Genomic DNA, 20,599 nt, shown 5'->3' with positions numbered 1-20,599 from the left:
GGGAGAACAAGGGGAAGTCCCTTGAATAATTTTGGCATGGGTGAATTTTGTTCAGGGCCTTCTCCTATTTATACTAATGGGTATTTTTGAGAACACTCCTTAGGCGCACACCATCTCCAATCGTTGGCGACATCGTCCGCGCCACCCATCACAGTCGTCAACACCCGGGTAAAAGTATTCTCATTATTGCATTTTTATATTCACCATTTTTGTTAGTCGTATTTTGTGTTTCCTTCATATTTGTCGGTTTGTTTTCATCGCGCTGCGACATGTTCCGTGCCGTGTTTTCATCGTCACGGGGAAGGGTCAGTCACTTGAACCCCCTCCCTTGCCTTTCCCTTTCTTTATTTGCTTAATTCCCATCATGGTTGTAAAAGAGGGGGCCCATTATATAAGGGTTCCCCTTAGTGGTCCTACCCCCTTCCCCTTGTTTAAAAGCCCATAAGGGGCCCAATAATTCCTTTACTTAAGGGGATAGTGGGCGCATTAATTTGACTTAGACTTTTTTTTCTTGATTTGAGTTGATTTTTCTGAAGAAGACATGTCCCCCCCTCGATCACAGAGAAGAAAGGAGAGCGGAGGGAAAGAGGGGGGAGGATCGAGAAGGAGAGGAAGGAGGAGGGAGTGAAAGTGCATTCCGCAGCATCCACTGGGTGAATCTCGTCGCTGCCCTCCTCCTTGGTTTAGTCAGAGAGTCAATTCTCATTCCACCTAGCGAGCCATCGCTGCCGCCGTAGAGAAACGAACACGCCACCATGCATCCAATTTCTGCCCGTGGAACAACGGATCTGGTGCCTAGACTCCATTCTGCGGGTCCTGCTCTTGCCTCGCGGTGTGGAAGCGTTTTCGCGGTAGATCTTCCACACCGAGGGCCCTAAACGGGCGTGTGATACCCCTCCGCCGACCACCATTGATGCGTTCTCATTAATGGCCAAGACAACCGTCGTCGACTCTTGATCAGCCGCCTTAACATTTCAATTTGGCATCTGAAGACTCCATTTCGACCGCACAAAGCTGCTCGACAACCCCATTTTTAAGAACTAGGTGGAGGTGAACTCTAGGCGTTTGACAAAATTCCAGCAACCCCCCCTCCTATGCCGGGAAGACTCCTATTGCTCCCCCATCGCTGCGGGAAGGGAAACTCTACCCGTGGGGTGGCTGCACCCATTTGGGGTTATTCCAAGAGCGATCGTGAATTGTGGAGCGGCCCAGCCCACCGATCTAGCAGGCCTGAATGCCGTTGTGCACCGTGGTTTACCCTACCATGGGTAAATGCTATTAGTTGAACGATGCCCATAATAGCCAATTCGCCATCGATTGATGTTGACCTCCGGTTTGTGTGAGTCCCGCCGTTGCCAAGGCAGCTGCACTACTGATGGCTGCGCGACGATGGCGCCTGGTGGTGGCGGCTGCACCGCTAGCAGTTGCCCATTGGTGGCGTCTGGCAGAAGGCAGCGGCGCCGCTGGTACCTGCACGGAGGTGGCGTTCAGCGCAAGGCGGCGGCGCAAGCGGTGCGCGGTTCTCACGGAGGCGGCGCAAATGGCCCGACGGTGAGCCAGCGGCAGTGGCTACGCTACTGACCGCTCTGCGGCGGCGGCGTTCGACAGAAGGCAGCATGGCCACCACGCAGTTCGCACGATGACAGCGTAGATGACGAGTCGACAGTGACGTCTAGTTGAAGGCTGCGGTGGTCTATCGGCTGCGGCAGCGAACCTGCGCCGACGGCAGTCAAAGGTCGGCGGCCGTGTCCCTACTACGGAGGCGTCGGCGATCCTGCGGTGGCAGCGGCCTATTTATTGTGGCACCGAATGCGCGGCGGCGGCAATCTAAGGGCGGCGCCATTCCATCCCCTTCTTCCTCCTCCCCTTTCTTCTTCTTCCCCTGCTTTCCCTCACAATCGTGAACGGCCCTTGTTTTTTTTGGTCAAAAAATAACCTTGACTTTCTTTGTCTTTGACTAAGGACTTAGGGCGCCCCCTCCATCATTTAAATAGGAATGGTGATGGGCCCCTAAGAGAGGTCCAGAAGAGGGGCCCATTAGGCATAGGGGCCCCCGTAAAACCAACAAATAAAACACTTGAGAAATATAAATCCTAAAAGAAAAGAAGGGCCCGTGTGCATGGATATGGCCCGAACTTAAGAGTGCGGGTGTACCTTCGCCTCCTCCTTGGCGGGCCGACCTGGCTGGGGACAAACTGGTGACTATTGATGGCGATGGTGCTGGGTTTGGCAACGTCTTGGATGGCATGGGGTCTCTTGCTCCATCACTCATTAATGGTTGCATCTTTTCATTCATGTAAATTTCTGCACAAGTGGAGCTATAAAGAAATCACCATTAATGAAGCTGCTTGACTTTAGAGAAGTCAATGAAGTTAGTTAAAAATAGGTAGTCCAGATAATAACATGATATTCAGTTTATAGTTGATGCATAAATATTGAGTTAGTCCAGATAATAACATGATAAATTCAAGATTACTACTACCAAAATCATCTAAAATGTATGAAGATTACTCTGTATTTATCATGTTAGCATCTACATGGTCAACATACAACACTTTCCCAATTTATATGATTAACACATTACTATAGTTGAGGTTAATCATAGTTGAAGGATTATTAGCATACATATCATATGAAAATCATATTTTTACTAAATGCCAATCATAGGGGCACTACATGATCAAAGCATACATTCCAATAATGCACCATATACCAATCAAAGGTCTTTCTTATTGGCATAAAACACGGTGCCAGGTATGTCCAACCCTAGGATTGTCCAGACTGATGCAACCATACCTTGGTCGCAACTAGGGGGTTTATATATGAAGAGTAGTGTTTATCAGCATTTTTAGGCATGGAGCGAGCGTAAATGTCCCAATTACCCACAGACCCTACTCGCCCACACCCATGATGCAGTAAAAGTAGTACCTAGGATTTTGGGACAGAGTCGCTCTGCACCAGCTTGATCCTCATGTCTTCATTAGATGTCAGCGTTAAGATGCGTGACATGTACATCTATCTAAGATAAATCTCAATATGATGGATATTGGTAAAACTCATATTGTTATGCTCACGGTTTGAGTTTTACACAAACAATTTTTAAAGGAAATAATGATTCTATATAATCAACGCGAGATCGTAAGTGATACCAGATGAATACATCACTATCTTGAGAGCATGTTTAATTCAATAGCCATATGATCTGTATACCTCCCAAAATTTAAAATTTACAGGTATATGTATATCTATAAGCATAGATATAATATGTCTAGCTTAGTATCTATATACATATACATTTTTGTAAAATAATCTATATCTCTCTCTACAGCTATATATATATAATCTATTAATTTATGTGTATCCTCATCTGCCTATAAACGATCTAAATCACTATACCTCTATATATAGCTCTAATGATATTCTGAATATAACAATCCATATTTTCGTCGCTACCTGTGCTATATGTAAAACAATCTATATCTCTATCTATATCTAGATTTATAACTATATCTACATATACAATAGCACCCAATATCTTTATCGAGATCTAGAAATTGATGGAGGACCATCCGATAGGGCAAGCCGAGACTTGCCATCATCCATGTTCGTTTAAAAACTCGAGTTCGTATCTTATTATGATTTTATGGAGGCCATTCCCGTGTACGGGCCCCTCTTCTCATCATTTTGGTCATACTTTGTTCGTCCCCTTTGATTGTTGGGAGGCCCCTCCTGTGTGTGTAAGGGCCTCCATCATGAGTGTGTGTTGTTTATGTTGTTGTTTTGTTCATTCCCTTTAGGGGGGAAGCCCATGTTTTTCTTCTCCCCAAAAAGGACCTTTAGGGGGGAAGTCCATTAAGCTTCTTCCCCAAAAAGGGCCCAATAGGGCACCCATAAGCTCCCCCCCTCTTTTACTATTAAAGAAGAGGGGGAGGGCTTACGATGTTAGTGACTTGTTTTTTAAAGGAAAAAAAGAGACTTTTGAGAATATTTTGTTTTCTGATTACTCCCACAGGGTTCCTTTCCCTTCCCATGAAGTGCTCATCGACTCTTGGTTATGTATAGGGTTTCTGTTGTGGAAGGATCTTCCATGTGGCCTAGAGGATTCGAGAGGAAGAAAGTGCCACCTCGTTGTTCACCAGGGATCTGCGTGCATCTCCTTCTGTGGGGGGGAGGAGGAATACTACTCGTTACTTTGGGTCTACCCCCCTATAGGGCACCGTTGGAGCTTTCCCCTCCTATTCCGACACTATCATCCTGGCTATGAGTCTCTGCTGATAACCTCCTGCCTGCCGCGCGGAGCGATAACTTGCAAATTAACATAAATAATTGATGAATTTTACATTATATTTATGTGTTTTAATGACTATATTTTCATGTTATCATACACAAATGAAGATAGATGACTTACAGTTTGATTTTACTATTATTTCTAATTTTTATCATTTTTACATGGTATTTAACCTTATTTCATTGAATAAATTTTTTACAGGGCCTTAAATACTTGTCCAAAGGTTGGTAAGGGTTTTAATAATTTTTATGGAATTTTTCCATATTTTTATATATTTTTTACCAATATTTAGCCAAGAAATTATTTTTTCTTATTTAAATAATATGTATTTTATTTATATACATTTTAGAAAGCATTTTTACAATATATTTATATATATATATATATTAAGTGGCATCCACGTCATTCGCGGGAAATTCGAGTGAATGAATGGTGCATATTATTAAAATAAATAAGAGAGAGAGAAAATAAGCATTATTGGCTCATCATGGTATCGCAAATCGTGATGCTATAACGAGCCAATCATTAGCTCATAAGTGAGTACTATATGGCGCGGTAGGCGACAAAGACAAGGTGTTCTTTTTTTTGTGTGATAAATGCACGCGGAGATCGATTCTCCGCATGCATTTATAACTTATTTTAGTCGTTAGCGCGTCCATTTAATGTACGCGCTAACCGACACACGTATTTGATGTGCATGCAGCGTTGATTTGCCGTGTGCATTAAATGCACGCGGAAACTGATGATGCATGTGTCAAATATTGCGGCTGATTTTGTCGTTTTCTGCCTATTTTTTAGAAAAAAATAAAACAAAGGGCAACGTGGCATTTTTTGGGCAATTTAAATCAAACATTATTCTCCAATGATTGCGCCCTGCAGGCACGGACAACTACGTGTCAGAACGCGATCCAAAAAGGGGGAAAATGAGGAAAATTGCGGCAACCAGTCAAAAAGCGCCATTTCCAAGCTTCTTGGTGGATAGATAAATTAATCCGACTCCTAGGATTAATCCTCAGTAAAACAACGATATCTTGAGATCTAGATGTCTGATTGGGCTGAAATTTTGAGGGCATGTTTGTCTTTCCCCCTCTACAATCCTGACGGTTGGATCTTTAAATAGAGATCTGGAAAAGGGAAAAATTCACATTTTGAAGATCTCCCCAAGGATTTGGCCATGAAGGACACATGAATTGCTTCAGAAGTCGACATTTCTTGATTCTGCACTCAAATGTATAAGTTTCTGATTTGTATTTTCGACTTCTTCTTGAGATATCCTAAAACGCCTTGGCATGGGCGAAATGTACATGCCCTAGAAGTTGTTTTTAATGAAATTAGCATTGCATTTTGAGTCTGATTCGAGATCTAATTGTCAATCTTTAGTTTTAAAAAGATTTGTAACAATTCTGCATTTTTTTATTTTTAATTTAGGTTGGAGGCAACTCTCCACAGAGAGGACCCATGGACCATTAACAATCAGGCTTCACCCTGAGGCATCGAGCTTTGACAATGATCGTTGACCGATCGCCTCTTTTGTCATCCGGGTCATCTCATTCATTGCTGAGCACCTTCAAAACTCCACCCAGGCGCCTTTTCTTGCTAGCTTCTTGCTTTCTTCCACAACAGGAGGAAGGAATTAGTTCTTCAAATCATCATTAACTCGTTTTAATCAGTCAATATCACTTTAACCATGGTTCTCATTTAATTACCAATCAATGTAGCCCTGAGTCTATGTGACTCATTCTTCAAATGCTTACAATTTTTTTATTCTACCTTTAACGCATTTCTCAAAAGTTCTATTGATTAACCGATGTCTACTTGTGCAAGATATGCATACATAGTTACCCACTAGTTTAGATATAGATGAAAAAATATCCATGTTTAGGCGCAAGACATTTATAGTGTAGTAGAGACTTCGAGGTAGTCATATTGTTGGGGATGTGTCAGGCCCTCCACCGCGAGAATGCAGGAGAGGAAGGGAGTTGATCAGACCAAGGCCCCCTCTAAGAGAGGGCATAGGAATCGAGGTGTGCCCCTCCTTATCTTGTCCCTTTGTGAGAAAATGGCCCATTTGGGGCCCATTTATCTGTTATTTAAAGGGGTGTTCATCCCCTTGAACCCTAACCCTTTTTGCAGCCGTCAAGTTGTTTTGTATTTATTATTCTTGTCTCTTACTCTCTTCTCCTCTCTCTCTTCCTTGTTTGTCTTCATCACTACTTGGTGGTTACTCGCTTGGCTTGGGAGTTCAAGAAGGAGTTGCTCTACTACACCACACGAGAAGCTAGTGCCTTGCAACGAGAGTCTTACACGTTGACGTCACACCGGTGACGTAACGAGGTTCTTATTATCTGTTTCTATACGTTGACATACTTATGTTGTCTGAGTTGATTCCACATATCTACCATAGCATTTTGGGTTTGGATTTATTCCATCCAGGTTATTGTTTCTTCAACAAGTTGTTTGTTCAACACATATAGATACTAACATTTCAGCATCCAGTTTGAACTGATTACCAAAGGGCAAAAAGTTATAGAGGGACTCACAAGTTCACAAGAGAGAGTCGATTGCTTCAATCCTGTCATTAATAATTAGCTAGGACAGTCCTGGTACATATTTTGTTGGATTCATGCACTTATCGATTGTGTTAAAAGCGATAGCTAATAGCAAGGGTGCTACTTTTTATCAATAAGCAGGATGTTGTATTCTAATCTTAAATGCTTGCACATTTGTTTCCTTGATCCCCCCCCTCAATCTTAAATTAGATTTTGGTACCTTTTCTTCACAGATGTCGTGGAAAGACAGCTCAAGCACAGAGGTGACTTCAATTGGGTTATTATTCCTGCACCCTAGCTATCCAACAAGTTCAGCATCGAAGTGGAGTTCATCATTTTGAAGGAGGGAAATCTCCTACCTCAAGTTCTCCTCACATCACCCAGTACGACATCATGTGACATGATTAAGAACACAAACAATAGGGAGTGATGAGAAAAAACCTACAACTCTATCTATATCATTGCCTTATTATTAGTTAATAACGACAAGTGTGGCCAACCATATTATTAGGTAATAATAACATAAAAATTAATTAACTTATGATCCATTTAACCCAAGCAATATGTCAAATTTCCAGTCCGTGGGGTTCCAACTAACACCTCATGCTCTAGAAGATACCGAGTAGTGTTTGAGCTATCTTATGGAACCTTTATTGTCATCTGGTATGGTACCGTCACGCGAATGATGTTCTGAATTTTAGGCATTATTTATGAATTTTTGGAGAATTCTCTAACAAGAGATCCTCAAATAACATAATTTTTTGACAAAATATATTTTTCTGGAATATTTTGACATTAACTTTTCAAAGATATTATTTTTCAAAGTTGAGAAATATATTTATTTGTACTTTTTGGGCTTTTATTTTATTTAATATAAAATATATAAGATTTCTACCCTTTCTTCTCGTCCCACCATGTGTCTCCGTTCAATTTGTCGAATGATGATGAATTAGAACTAAAGATAATGATTGGCGTCAGCCAGTCATTTGGATACATCATTATGGCGTTACGAAAAGCGATGCAATAATGGCATTCAACTAAGATATATATATTTTTTTTTGGGCAGGGTGACATGGATGAATAGAAAAAGGGAGCCTTTTTTGCAATAAATGCACACGTTGGCCGAGGAAGCAAAAGAACAAAAAACACTTTTATTCTCTCTCTCCTTGCAAATCAATAAAGGCCGTCAGGCAACGTGGCGTAACGCTATGGCAGCACGTGTACACGTGGCACCCGCATGTACGCGTGGTGTAGACTTGTGGGATTTTTATTGGACCATCACTAACGTGGCTCACTCTGACGCGATGCCACATCAGCTGCGAGAATAATAAGAGAGATATTTAAATAAATGGTATGATTTTCTTTTGTCTTTTTCATCCTACAGGTACATGTAGTGACTCCTGAAAATGTGAGCATGGAAAAAGAAGTGGCGCGGAATTTGAACATTGTGACAGTTCAACCGAATACGCAAAAAGAGGAAGCGTCAGAGGCAATGACAAGGAAAGAGAAAAAAATCAAGGCTATGATTGATCCAACTACGGCGATATCTAACTATCTAGAGCTCTGATTGAGCTAAAATTTTCAGCATCGCTTCGTCTCCCCCTCCCTTTTCCATCCATACCCTCTGACATACTTGTGAAATTCATCATGAGCTTGCTTCCTACTTGTGTGGGCTGATTTAAAGATAGTGAATTTTGAGATCCATCAAGTGTGTTCTTGGTGTATTGATTGTGTGGGAAGAAGTATTGGAGAAGAGGGGGAGCTTGCCGACACTCGCAAATCACTCTGATCCTGGCGCAACATAAGGATCTAAGGTAAGCGTGTTCGCCTTCCGTTTTTTTTTTCCTGACATCATAGTTAGCTAAATTAGAGTTTATCATTGTCTTTTTTCACTATCGTTTCACTTCCTTATATTCCCATATCTCGTATCTACCACATCATCATTCACGCACTCGATCATCATCGTGTCCCTCACGTTCTCTGTCTCACCCCTATATCGCTTCAATTCAACATTCAGTTATTCTTTTGTTTATGATTATAAGCTAAAATATAACTATTACATCCTTTTACTCGATATCACTAGCCTACACATTATATTCTCGTCTTCATCTCTTCTCGCAGCGATAATCATTATAGTAAGAGAATTAAATCTTTAATCATCATTCCATGTGGAGACGATCCGTACTCATCACTAGCTATATATTCCAAAGTACAATTATATATTTTTTATTAAATAATCTTAATTAGCAAGGACGAATGGAAACCCCTAAATTTGAGATTATCAATGTCCAGTAGGGACCTAGGATATTATAAAAACCCATTTTAATTTGTGTTATGCTTGTGCAAAGTTCTAAAGACCTGCATATGTAATGTTTTCAGGTTTATTTGGATGCTACCTTATATAGTTTATGGATGGTTTTACTTCACAAAGATGGGAGAGGAATTTCTTATTTTGAAGTGAAGTAATACAGGTCAACATTGTTTCTCTTTAATACACCAATTTTTTATTTTGTGTAGGTAAAATGTTCCTTCTTGCTACAATTTATCCCATATACATACGCAAAATATTCATCACGACAGAAATTAAAAGGTTACATCATCTAGTAGTTAATTAGATAATATATGTGTATATCATCATGATACTAAAAATGCAACAAAACATTATTATACATGAGCCACAATCTTCTATTTTCATTAAAATAAACCCACCTTATCATCAGTAGAAATGACTAACATTTGCTGGAGTCAATGGCTATCGTGGAAATAAATGATGTTGACCTTGGTTGTTTTATCATCATTCTAGATTTCTTGACAGCTATGTTTAAATCATTGATGTAGACATCAGCATCTTCCCGTCAGCAGCTAGTGTGAGTTTGGATGTTTGAATTCATTTGTGTCCTCACTTGTTGTTCCCAATTGGCCACCTGAATAAGAAAATAAGATATAATAAGGGGCATGAATGGGCCTTGGTCATTTAATCTTTTAAAATATGATTGAGGTACGTGATTAAAAATTTTCATATTTAGAAAATACTTTTTGACACAGGCTTTGACCTGGGCTAGCTAGAAGTCTGAATTTAGTATATCTCTGTTTGTGTTCACACAATTACTAGTGGCACTTGGTTAATTTCTTTATTCATTTTCCCAGACCCACACTTTACCTCAAAGCTCTAAGGTGTTTGTCTCGTATCAAAATTTTTTGAAGGAAAGAAAACAAAATTATTATGCACTTTTTGAATTTCATACAGCTTCATTTCACACTAATGCGCACATGACATTATGACTCTAATTACCGCTAGGGTCATAGGGGGTACCTCAAGTGCCCTAGTCCCCATTTTGGTGGCGACATTCTATGGGTGCCTTAGCATCTAAGGCTATGCCTATGGCATGTTGGTACCTTAGCGCTTGTGGCTGCAATTGTGCTTGTGGGTGCGATAGAATCTGCAGCTATGTCTGCAGTCTGTTGATGCTTTAGCACCCTGTGATGAGACTGTAGCATGAAAGCCACTACTGTTGTTTGCGTAAACATCCCACTTTTTTCCATTTTATTTCTATCCTTTCTATCTTTCCTTTCCAAGAAAGTGTAATGAGGACATCTAAAATATAGAGGTCAAAAGTATATGTCATTCACACAAATCATATAAAGTACCAGGAAAATAGATAACATGATAGTATATAAGGTAATGTGGGAAACTGAGTTGTTAGTTCAAGACATAAAAAACTGAATTTTTTAGTTATGTTTACCTAATATCAAACACAAATGATCCAGCAGACAGCACATTTCAATGCATTCAAGCACAAATTTTATATACATGATGACTTCCCAATTACTTATGATATAATCAACTATCAAACTCAAATATTGTGTGTGAGTGGGATGCAGATAGTGTTTTGTGTTTTCTTCTGATTAATTTTTTTTTCAAGTGAACATGACATCTCACTGAAATACTATGAAATTGGATATTACATTTAAATGAAACTACTGACTACTTTTGTGGGGCTAGAGATCCAGGATACAAATTCCTAAAACCACTATAAAAGATGGTGATAAAGAAGAGTCATTTGGAAGGAAAATATTTAATTATACTTGCTCTGGATTTTAGTATAAGTCAACCCCTCTTATTGTAAAACATCATTACAGGGCCGTTCATATTAAATTTTCAGAAATCTTTTATAGCAAAAAAGTCAAATGTGTGATCAATGATTTTTAATTACAATAAAAATTTATGCTGTAAAACTTGAAAGAAAATCATGCATCATAATGCTATTTGATGTCAACACTTGCATTCCATAAATATGGCAGATTCAAGAATATAAAACTTTTATTTATCGTTTCAAGTAGATTTAACATAAATAAGTTAGAATGACTAGTCTTGATCAACAAAAGCATAAATGGAATGTCAATTGAAAATAATGTTTGGTGGTTTTATCCTTAAATGTTCTCATAATTTTTATGATTCCCTAACCCTCTTATACAAAGTTCTAACAATATGGTAATGGCCCACCTTTTTAATATCGAGTGTTTTGTATTTTTTTTATCTACATTTTTTAGAACTAAACACTATTAAATATGGATCATAGTGCAGAAAGTTCACACAACTCAATCTTGTAAGGTTGTATTGAAGTAACTAAGATACCATTCTATTATGTATTTGTAAATAATGAATGATAATGTACAAGAATAAATACCTTTCGTGCTAAATTAGATAATTTTCAGTAATACGAGAAATTATAGAGCCGTCAATGCATCATTTCACTAATTATCAAATATATATCAAGGTTTTCAACATTAATAGTGTAAAGATTGAACAACAATATTTGGGATAATATTTAAAATGTTGAAAATATTGAAATAATTCATAGGGTTATCACTTTCCTAAGCAAGTTGTTAAAATATCAGTTTCTAAATTATCATTGGACAAACACTGTTGTGACTTTTATAGCTCAAGCAGTTTCAGTCCTGATGATATTTTCTGGTTGATGTGTAAGGAAATTTACAGTAATAAAACTAAAAAAATGTGAGCATTTCATGGAGCTGTCAGGTGAGATTTCACTTAAACGAATGAAGTTTTGTTTTGGTTATAAAGGAATGAAGTTTTGTTTCAAAGAGGAATAAGAAGAATTTGACCCATCAGGTAGCCCATCAAAATTTTACTATATTAACTAGGTTAATTACTTTCATAGTTTATCATGAAGTTATACGATAACAGTTCTAAGGAAAACTCTATCTGAAGATGTATATGATGAGTAAAGGGGCCATCCGCAAGAAGGCAAAGTTCAAGGATTTATTCCAAGCTATTTAGAATGAAGTTTTTATAGGCTTATTCTTCATTAGATCTGATCTCCAGGGAAGAGTAATAACACCCGTCTAGATAATTCTAAGACTCTGATGGTCAATCCATCCACACAGATGGATAGGGAATATGGTCAAAAACCATCCCTCCAAATTTGAGCTGAATCACACGGTGGATCTTCAGATATCAAGGTTTGACTATGTAACAATGTAAGACGTTGGATTCTTTTGGCCTTTTCTTGATATTACTGATTTTTTTACTCTTGTCTTAGAAATATTTGGATATATGCCTTCTACTTCTTTATCACCTTCATTGTTTTTCTCATTTTACCTACAAAACTATGGAGAAGCTCTTTATTCTCATTTTACCTGAAAATTCAAAATATTTTATGCAATTGGAAATTTAGATCTGCAAAGATTATCGAGAGCAGTTTTAGAGCATTGCTTGCATGTTCCCTACTCAATAATATCAAGAAAAATGTGTAGAAAACATGATATCTAAGTAGAGTATACTTGAGACAAATTTATTCCATTTCTGCTGTGATCCATGCAATTATAATCATTTTTCACCAAATACCAATCCAATATGTTTGAAATTATCAATGTAAAATTTTCATGTTATCAACCATCATGGAGAATAATTATAGAAATTATCTCTCACACTTAAAAAGTGTATGCTTCTAACAAAATATAAGGATCCTTGTTATGCAAGAAATATTGGGGGCTCAAGGACATTCATTGATACCAGATGATATGAATGTGAACGTCTCTCATACATTTCCTATAGTTTTGTATCTATAACTAACAGTATTTCTAATAATTATTCACTTTATCCATTATGACCAACTTCCCCCAATTTCTCTCTGTTTAATTGAGTCCTTTTTCTTGTTAATTCGCTCCTTGTTTCGAGCCTCTTTCTCTAAAATTCCACAAACGGTATTAGAGACTGCAGTTGACATTGGCAATTCGATATCTAATCTTGTCAGGGTTTCTGTATTAGCAATCTGCTGATGCGACACGTCACGATTGATGAAAAAAATCTTTATATATTCCTTATCTCGACATAGATTCACACATACACGTGTTCCTGCATAGGCAGATAAAAACAATAGACATTAGTTACAGATATAAAAATTGCATTTTTTTCAATCACAGCCTGCTGTGTTCCATCATCCTCCCACATTGAGTGCATAATGTCTTCTATTTTTCAAATTGGCCACGTATCCTCGATACTCAAAAGTAATTAGCAGCCTTACAGCATTGATTTCAGCACGATAATTGCGTTTATTAAAGTGACTAAAGCCATGCCCTGCGGTCTTTCAAATTTCAAATGGTGAAAAAAATTAGGCAGCATTTATTTCACAAAAAAGGCCATCTACCCCATTAGGTTAATTAAATCATTTAGTGACTGCATCGTTAGGGCATTGCTAATCGCGATGCAATAACGAAGCCCAGTCAATGACCAAGCCAATCATTAGCCACAAAATGAAATAAAACGTAGGTATCACATGGTGGGACGTCTTTTATTCCAGCTAAGCACGTTTAAATCAATACAATGTAGAATAACTCTTTTGATATATATTTTCCGACTGCTATTTTTTATTTTTTCTCAATGAACGAACCATCGGAAATTATCAATGCACTCAGTTACTTCAAAAAATATTTTCTGATTGTGAAAACTAATTCTATAGAATCTCAAGTCAAAAAAATCTGTAAACATTCTGAAATCTAGAAGATCGTACAAGAGTACTAAAGGCTATTTTGATGAATTGGAAACAATATAACATGCAAGTAAAGTGATTTTGACGCAGACATTAATGGTCAATGCATAAAAAATATTTGACGACTATGTGATCGTCAAACAAGTAGTAGAATTTTTTCATTTAAGTATTTCTTTTCGGTGTAACCTAGGATGGCTATCCTTTAAATACTTTCATGGGAATACATTTCGAGAGCTCTCATTAATGAGTCAATAAAGGAATATAAAAGAATTCAAAGAAAGTTATTTTTAATGCATAATGGACTCTCATAATTGGAAGCTTCATCCCTCGTTGTTGGATGCTACGCCGATAAAGTTAGCTGGGTATTAATTGATATTATTTTCGGATTCCTAAGATAGTTTAGCGTAAATACAAGTCACGAAAGGAGTATAGTCATGAACATAAACTCCGTACTCTCTCCATGCAATGCCTTTCATAAAGGCTTAAGAGTAGTGCATGGGAAAATGAATAGTTGGAAAGACGAGATCATCTCCGAACCTCAATTATCAGTCAAATTCAATCCAATCCATTGCGTCAAAAGAAAACTACAGATGCAGAGCAATATAAGACAAACGAAATAATCAGTATGTTTTTATTTAACTATACAGATTGAGGGTGAAGGAAATAGAAGGAATACTCTTCAAAAAAGAGAATAATGATTTGTTATATTGAGTTTCGTCCCCCAGACACGATGGTAAGTATTTATGATGGTCGGAGCCCATGCCTCAGAGCCGCTTCCCAAACGACATCAATCCGGTCAACATCGATGGTCCCAACTTCGTGGTGTGTCCATCCTTCAAGGAAATGCACAACTCCTCCGGCATGGCAAGCGTGAACGACTCCTCTCTCCAGCTTGTACTGTAACAAAAATGTTCATGAGTTTTTCCGTCATCCACTTTACAAGCTCTTCATTTTGCAACATGTTAGAGGTTGGATAGTTACCTCGCACATGCCCAGGCCCTGCACGTCTTCGGGAAGCCTCACAGCGGCGAGCTTGCCGTAGGTGCAGTCCCGGCGGAATTCGAAGACGGGAGGCACAACGAACTGGTGGAAGTGGGTACCAGCGGGAGCCCATTGCTGCTCCTTGTAGCTCAGCCACTTGCCAACGATCCAACACTGTACCAATAAGACAAAACGAGATCAGGGTCTCGTCTTGCCGCCAAAGGGAAGACAAATTTGAAGCTATAAAAATTGGCGTTGGGAAGTACCTTGCAATTCTGCGCTGCCTGATACTTGGTTACTTGCGCCAAGTAATGCTGCAGTTCCGGCGGTGCTTCCTTCTTGATTCTTTGAAACCTTTCTGCCGAGCCCGTTAGCATCTAAAAGCCCAAATAAACATGGTGTGCTCATCGAGAAAGGAATATAATGAAAGAGAGACAAAGAGAGAAGGTGTTTACCAGGACGCGGACTCTTTTGCGGCAGAGGTAGAGAGCAATGGCGCGGCCGAGCTTGGATGTGGCGCCAGTGAGGAAGACTTCGGTAACGTCGTCTGGGATCTCGTTGATGATAACAGCTGCAGTAAGGGTGTTCCCGTGCACAACTCTGACTCGCAGCTCCGGGTGCTTCTTCACGTATAACATCCCTCCTCCATTCAACGACTCGTTCTGCACAACATTCATTCACAACATATGTGAGCCCCCACGCGACATGTCTCATTCAACGCTGAGCGGGGAAGACTCAGCAGCACACCCAAATCGTTCTTACAACCCATAGATGTAGAGAACTTTGAGTAGAGACAGAAACACTACTTACCTTATTCAAAGCGGCGAGACTGATGACTTTGACTCCCAGACTGTCGGCCTTCAAAATGGCGTATTCGATATGTGCGTTAATCGCGTCTTTCGCCCACGGAAGGAAGTACTGCAGAAGAATTTTGTAATCGGGGATAAAAAGTTTAGAAATGTGATTGTTGGCTCTAGATTTTTCTCGAATTACATGAAACTGGATTATAAGAAAATAACAAGTTTCGAAAATAATTGTGCCTGAAAATTTTGCGTATTCCTATAGGGTTGCTAAGCATCTACCTGGAAGCCAAAGCGAGGAATGAGCCAGATTTGGTGCAGGTGGCCGCGCAAGTTGTAGAACGAGACAAGGAATGGTTTGGAAAAGACCCACATGCAGATCATGACGACAAAGGCGACGGGCCATAGCAGAAGTACGAGAAGGTTCGTAACATAGGCGCGGGAGGCGTAGCTCCGGAATACGAAGGGTGAGTGCAGCGACGAAACCAGGTCCACCGCGTGCAACAAGAATACGAATTCCGGAACATCCTCGTTCTTTACTGTTGTCAAAACAGGAATTCATAATTTGAGAATTTACTAGTACTAAAAGGGACATGATTGAATAAATAGTTGAGTATTATTATTCTACCATTGCGGACCCTCTCGTGTTCTTCCCATGACTTGGCGTTGAGGGTGCCACCCAGAAAGTCGAAGATGGGCATGAAGAGGCAGAAGTTACTGTCATGTTCCTTGTGATGGAGGGTATGGTACCTGAACCCATTCATCATAATCATCATCATCATCAATAAAAGTATTTGTAGTATTTATGAGGAGGCGTACGTTGGGGTCGCGAGAAGATATCTGAGGAAGGGAAAGCATCGAAAGAGCCCGCTGGGCAGGACCTCCACGTTGCTGTGAAGCATGGCTCTGAGAAAGTCGAAGCTCATAATGTACGCGTAAACCAGGGCTATGGAACCTTGCCCCATGACGAAGCTGCCCAACAGAGGCATCCCCATGATTGCGCTCAGCACCATATGTTCCACTGGAGTAGAGAGTCCAGCTGTAACAATCGAACACGGCAGCGGTGAGCCGATAGTGAGTTAGAGAAAGATAAGGAGATTATTTTTAAGAGGGAGCAGATGGTGAGAATGGAAGATGGATAAAGAAAGAGAGTGAAAAAAATAATATATAATTATTCACCTGTGTGAGACTGGGGAACAGGGACAGAGTGATGGAGGGAGTGATAGCGACGGAATAGGAAGCCAGTGTGGAATAGTCGGTGGGAGAAATAAAAGAGAGTCTCTGATACCGTCACATGGACAACAAGCGCGTAAAGGATCCCCTTGGCGTTCCACAGAGGAAGGTTGTCTGCCGAGGGGAAGAGGTAGTATAAACCCCCGCCAATAAGCGCGTGGAAGAGTAAGAAGTTGTCCCTGCCATTTTCGATATATTGGTCGAATGAATTAGATCACATATAAGAAGAAAAATATGTTCAGATGAATAAGAATAGAGAAAGAAAGTTGTACCAGTGCCATTCCTTATCGATCTGCTTGAAGTCAACGCCATCTTTGATAATGCGGCGATTGCGCGTGAGGAAAAGCATGTTTCCAAACGAACACCATATCGTGTGGATGAGACCGCGGAGCGCGCAGAGAAGGAGAATGTGCACCCACCAGTTAAGTGTTGCAGTCTCCCATGGCCTTGTATTGACAGCCTTCGCTAGTAACGGTCCCAAGAGAATGTACTGCACCAGCACAGCACACCGGGAATGATAGAACGACGTTAGGACCGCAGAGATAGAGATCAATTGAGAGAGAGAGAGAGAAAGATATAGAATGATAGAGAGGGAGAGAGGAAAGCTGCTGTACCTTGTAAGAACCAATGTTTTCCCATGGCCAGGAGGAGAGGGGAGCGTCCATGAATCAGTAACCTAGCTGAGTCTTTCTTTCTCCAAGATATGAGAGAGAGGAAGCCGGAATAGGCCTGGATGCCGTCGAAGCTCAAGTCTTCTGGCCTTTTTCAACGGAGTGACTGTGAACTGGCGTGTGTCCTTAGCATGAGGACCATCACTTTATAGATTCTCCCTTGACATTTGGAATGGGTCAACTACTTTCTCTCTCTTTCTCTCGCTCTGCTTATAATTTTTTAAAAGTCTCACCATATCCCATTAATTATTCGCACAGGGATAGCGCGTCTGCTTCCAAGGCCGTCCAATCAATGCATACTGTCTTTATCTCTTTTATTCCCCAAATTAATAGGAAGTGATGAGGAACCTTCTTATCCTGTGCGCGGCGCCATACGAAATCACTAACCTTGACATAATAAATTATTACTTTGGTAAATATGTGTGCACTGTCCTCTTCTCTCTCCGTTCAGTAGGTACGAAGGGTTAAGCGTCATCCCGTTGAATTACTTAGAAATTGGCAATTGAAGGTTTGTTGTCTAGATAAAGAAAAGATAATACAGCTAATCGATTTAAAGAATAAACCACAATAAAGGAATAGCAAGTCGAGGAGGAAGTGATATTTCTGCCGAAGTAGGCACGGCCGGCACTGGGGAATGGGCGAGATCTGCCGTACTTACCCTTCACTCTGCCGGATTCGGCCCATACTCTTGCCCAGTCAAATCTCAACAAAAAAGATGGAGAATTTTACTGTTCTACCAAAAAAAACTACCTATGAACGGTTCAGGCCAATATTTTTCACATCTAAGTAAATAAATGAAGAATAGTTTTTCATCATTATTTTAAATATTTGATCGTATGATTTTATTTGCTATGATTGAACAAAAGTGAATAGCCTGATATATATATCCTCGGTGATTTTAAATATTGGACAGTTTCAATTTTTTTTCAAGGAAATATTCTCTATTACAAAATAAAGGAAAATTTATAAATCACCAAGGAAAATTTTGTGCTCCAATTTTCTTAGAAAAATAGTTATAACCGGATATTATTTAAAATGTATAGGCAAAATTTGGGAAACGTTTTAGCCGGGGTTCGGATCTTCTTCATCTTTTGACGCTGGTTTTGAACGCAATGACCCAGTCATTTCCAACGGCCACACGGCGACATCATCTTTTCCTTGAGTAATACCTCTGATCTCCACCTGTATGATACTTACAGCAACTTAAATAAATTCTCATATTAGATGCAAACACAGCCGATTTAATTTTCTAATTTGAATTGACATAGGAATTAAGTTAAATTTTCCCAACATAGACACTAAATTCAGGAGAACGTGCTCATAGGACAAACTTTTCATAGATTTTTGGGCAAATACTACGAAACGGCACCAACTCCATGTTTCGTTCAAAAAGTAGCCCGAACTTTTCATTTTGTTCAAAAAATAGCCCGCGCTAATCAGAAGACGCCATTTGGTGTCTTCTTTTTTTTTTTTGCCAGCGATGTTCGAACAGCTGACGTGGAGTCCACCTGGTAGCCAGGTAGACTCCACGATGGCATCCACGCCAGGTGGACTCCACGTCAGCTGTTTGAACATCGCTGGCCGTTGCCGTCGCTGCCCGTCGCGGGCGGCCACCGCGGGCGCCCGTCTCTGGCCGCCGCCGCCCGTCGCCGCCCGCCGCCGCCACCTGTCGCCGCCCACCGCCGCCGCCCTCTCTCTTTCTCGTTCTCCCCGACTCTCATCACCTCTCTCTTTCTCGTCCTCTCTCTTTCTGCCCCTCTCTCTCTCTCTCTCTCGACCTCTCTCCCCCTCTCCTGCTCCTTCTCTGTCCCTCGCTCTCTCTCCTCTCCGTCTAACCCTCGCTCCCGCGAGTTCTCTCCCTCTCTCATCCCTCTCTCGCGCTCTCTGTCTCTCGCCCCCCTCTCTTTCTCGTTCTCTACGACTCTCATCACCTCTCTCTTTCTCGTCCTCTCTCTTTCCGCCCCTCTCTCTCTCTCTCTCTCTCTCGACCTCTCTCCCCCTCTCCTGCCCCTCTCCCTCGCGCTCTCTTTCCCTACTGAACGCTCTCCTTCTCGCCTGCTCTCTCACTCTCGCTCCCTCTCTCTCTGTTGCTCTCTCCTGCTTCTACTCTCTTTAGCTACTCCCTCTATCCATCCATAACTCTTGCCGTCTCTCTCTCCCAGTCTTGCCCTCTCACTCTCTCACCGTCCTCTCTCCCTCTGGTATTCTCCATCCGATATTCTCCATCCACTCACCTCTCATCGAGATGCCGCACTCCATCGCATACCCTGTAGGACACAGATCAATGAGAGAGAGATGCACATCGATACCGTAGATTGATAGACTGATAGATAGAGAGAGAGAGAGATGGGGAGACAAGATATAACAAGAAGTTGAGATAGATGAGAGAGGGATGGAGAGAAGAGACATAACAAGAGATGGAGATAGATGGGAGAGAGAGATGGGGAGAGGGGATGAGAGAAAGAGAGGGCGAGAAAGAGTTCGGGGGAGAGAACGACCGCGGGAGACCAAGCGAACGAGAAAGAGAGGGGCGAGAGACAGAGAGCGCGAGAGAGGGAGAGAACTCGCGGGAGCGAGGGTTAGACGGAGAGGAGAGAGAGCGAGGGACAGAGGAGCAGGAGAGGGGGAGAGAGGTCGAGAGAGAGAGAGAGAGAGGGGCGGAAAGAGAGAGGACGAGAAAGAGAGAGGTGATGAGAGTCGGGGAGAACGAGAAAGAGAGAGGGCGGGGAGAACGAGAAAGAGAGAGGGCGGCGGCGGTGGGCGGCGACAGGTGGCGGCGGCGGGCGGCGACGGGCGGCGGCGGCCAGAGACGGGCGCCCGCGGTGGCCGCCCGCGACGGGCAGCGACGGCAACGGCCAGCGATGTTCAAACAGCTGACGTGGAGTCCACCTGGCGTGGATGCCATCGTGGAGTCTACCTGGCTACCAGGTGGACTCCACGTCAGCTGTTCGAACATCGCTGGCAAAAAAAAAAAAGAAGACACCAAATGGCGTCTTCTGATTAGCGCGGGCTATTTTTTGAACAAAATGAAAAGTTCGGGCTACTTTTTGAACGAAACATGGAG

The 20,599-nt window shown here is 41.1% G+C and overlaps 1 protein-coding gene across 1 annotated transcript; it reads right to left on the bottom strand.

The window, feature by feature from the left end:
- Nucleotides 1-14,392: 14,392 nt before the first annotated feature.
- Nucleotides 14,393-17,674, bottom strand: LOC144708682 (very-long-chain aldehyde decarbonylase GL1-1-like). The gene is made up of 11 exons (XM_078582100.1): nt 17,479-17,674; nt 17,137-17,354; nt 16,811-17,043; nt 16,451-16,670; nt 16,260-16,381; nt 15,914-16,170; nt 15,642-15,749; nt 15,287-15,493; nt 15,098-15,208; nt 14,832-15,005; nt 14,393-14,747 (listed from the first exon to the last, which is right to left on the bottom strand). Exons 1-11 carry the CDS (start codon nt 17,527-17,529, stop codon nt 14,592-14,594), a joined length of 1,857 nt encoding a protein of 618 aa, XP_078438226.1. The 5' UTR covers nt 17,530-17,674; the 3' UTR covers nt 14,393-14,591.
- Between the last annotated feature and the right edge of the window lie 2,925 nt (nt 17,675-20,599).

This window comes from Wolffia australiana, chromosome 10 (assembly GCF_029677425.1).
Source record: "Wolffia australiana isolate 7733 chromosome 10, ASM2967742v1".
NCBI lineage: Eukaryota > Viridiplantae > Streptophyta > Magnoliopsida > Alismatales > Araceae > Wolffia > Wolffia australiana.
Note: the sequence above shows the minus strand (reverse complement) of the source record. Positions and strands in the feature narration are given on the sequence as shown.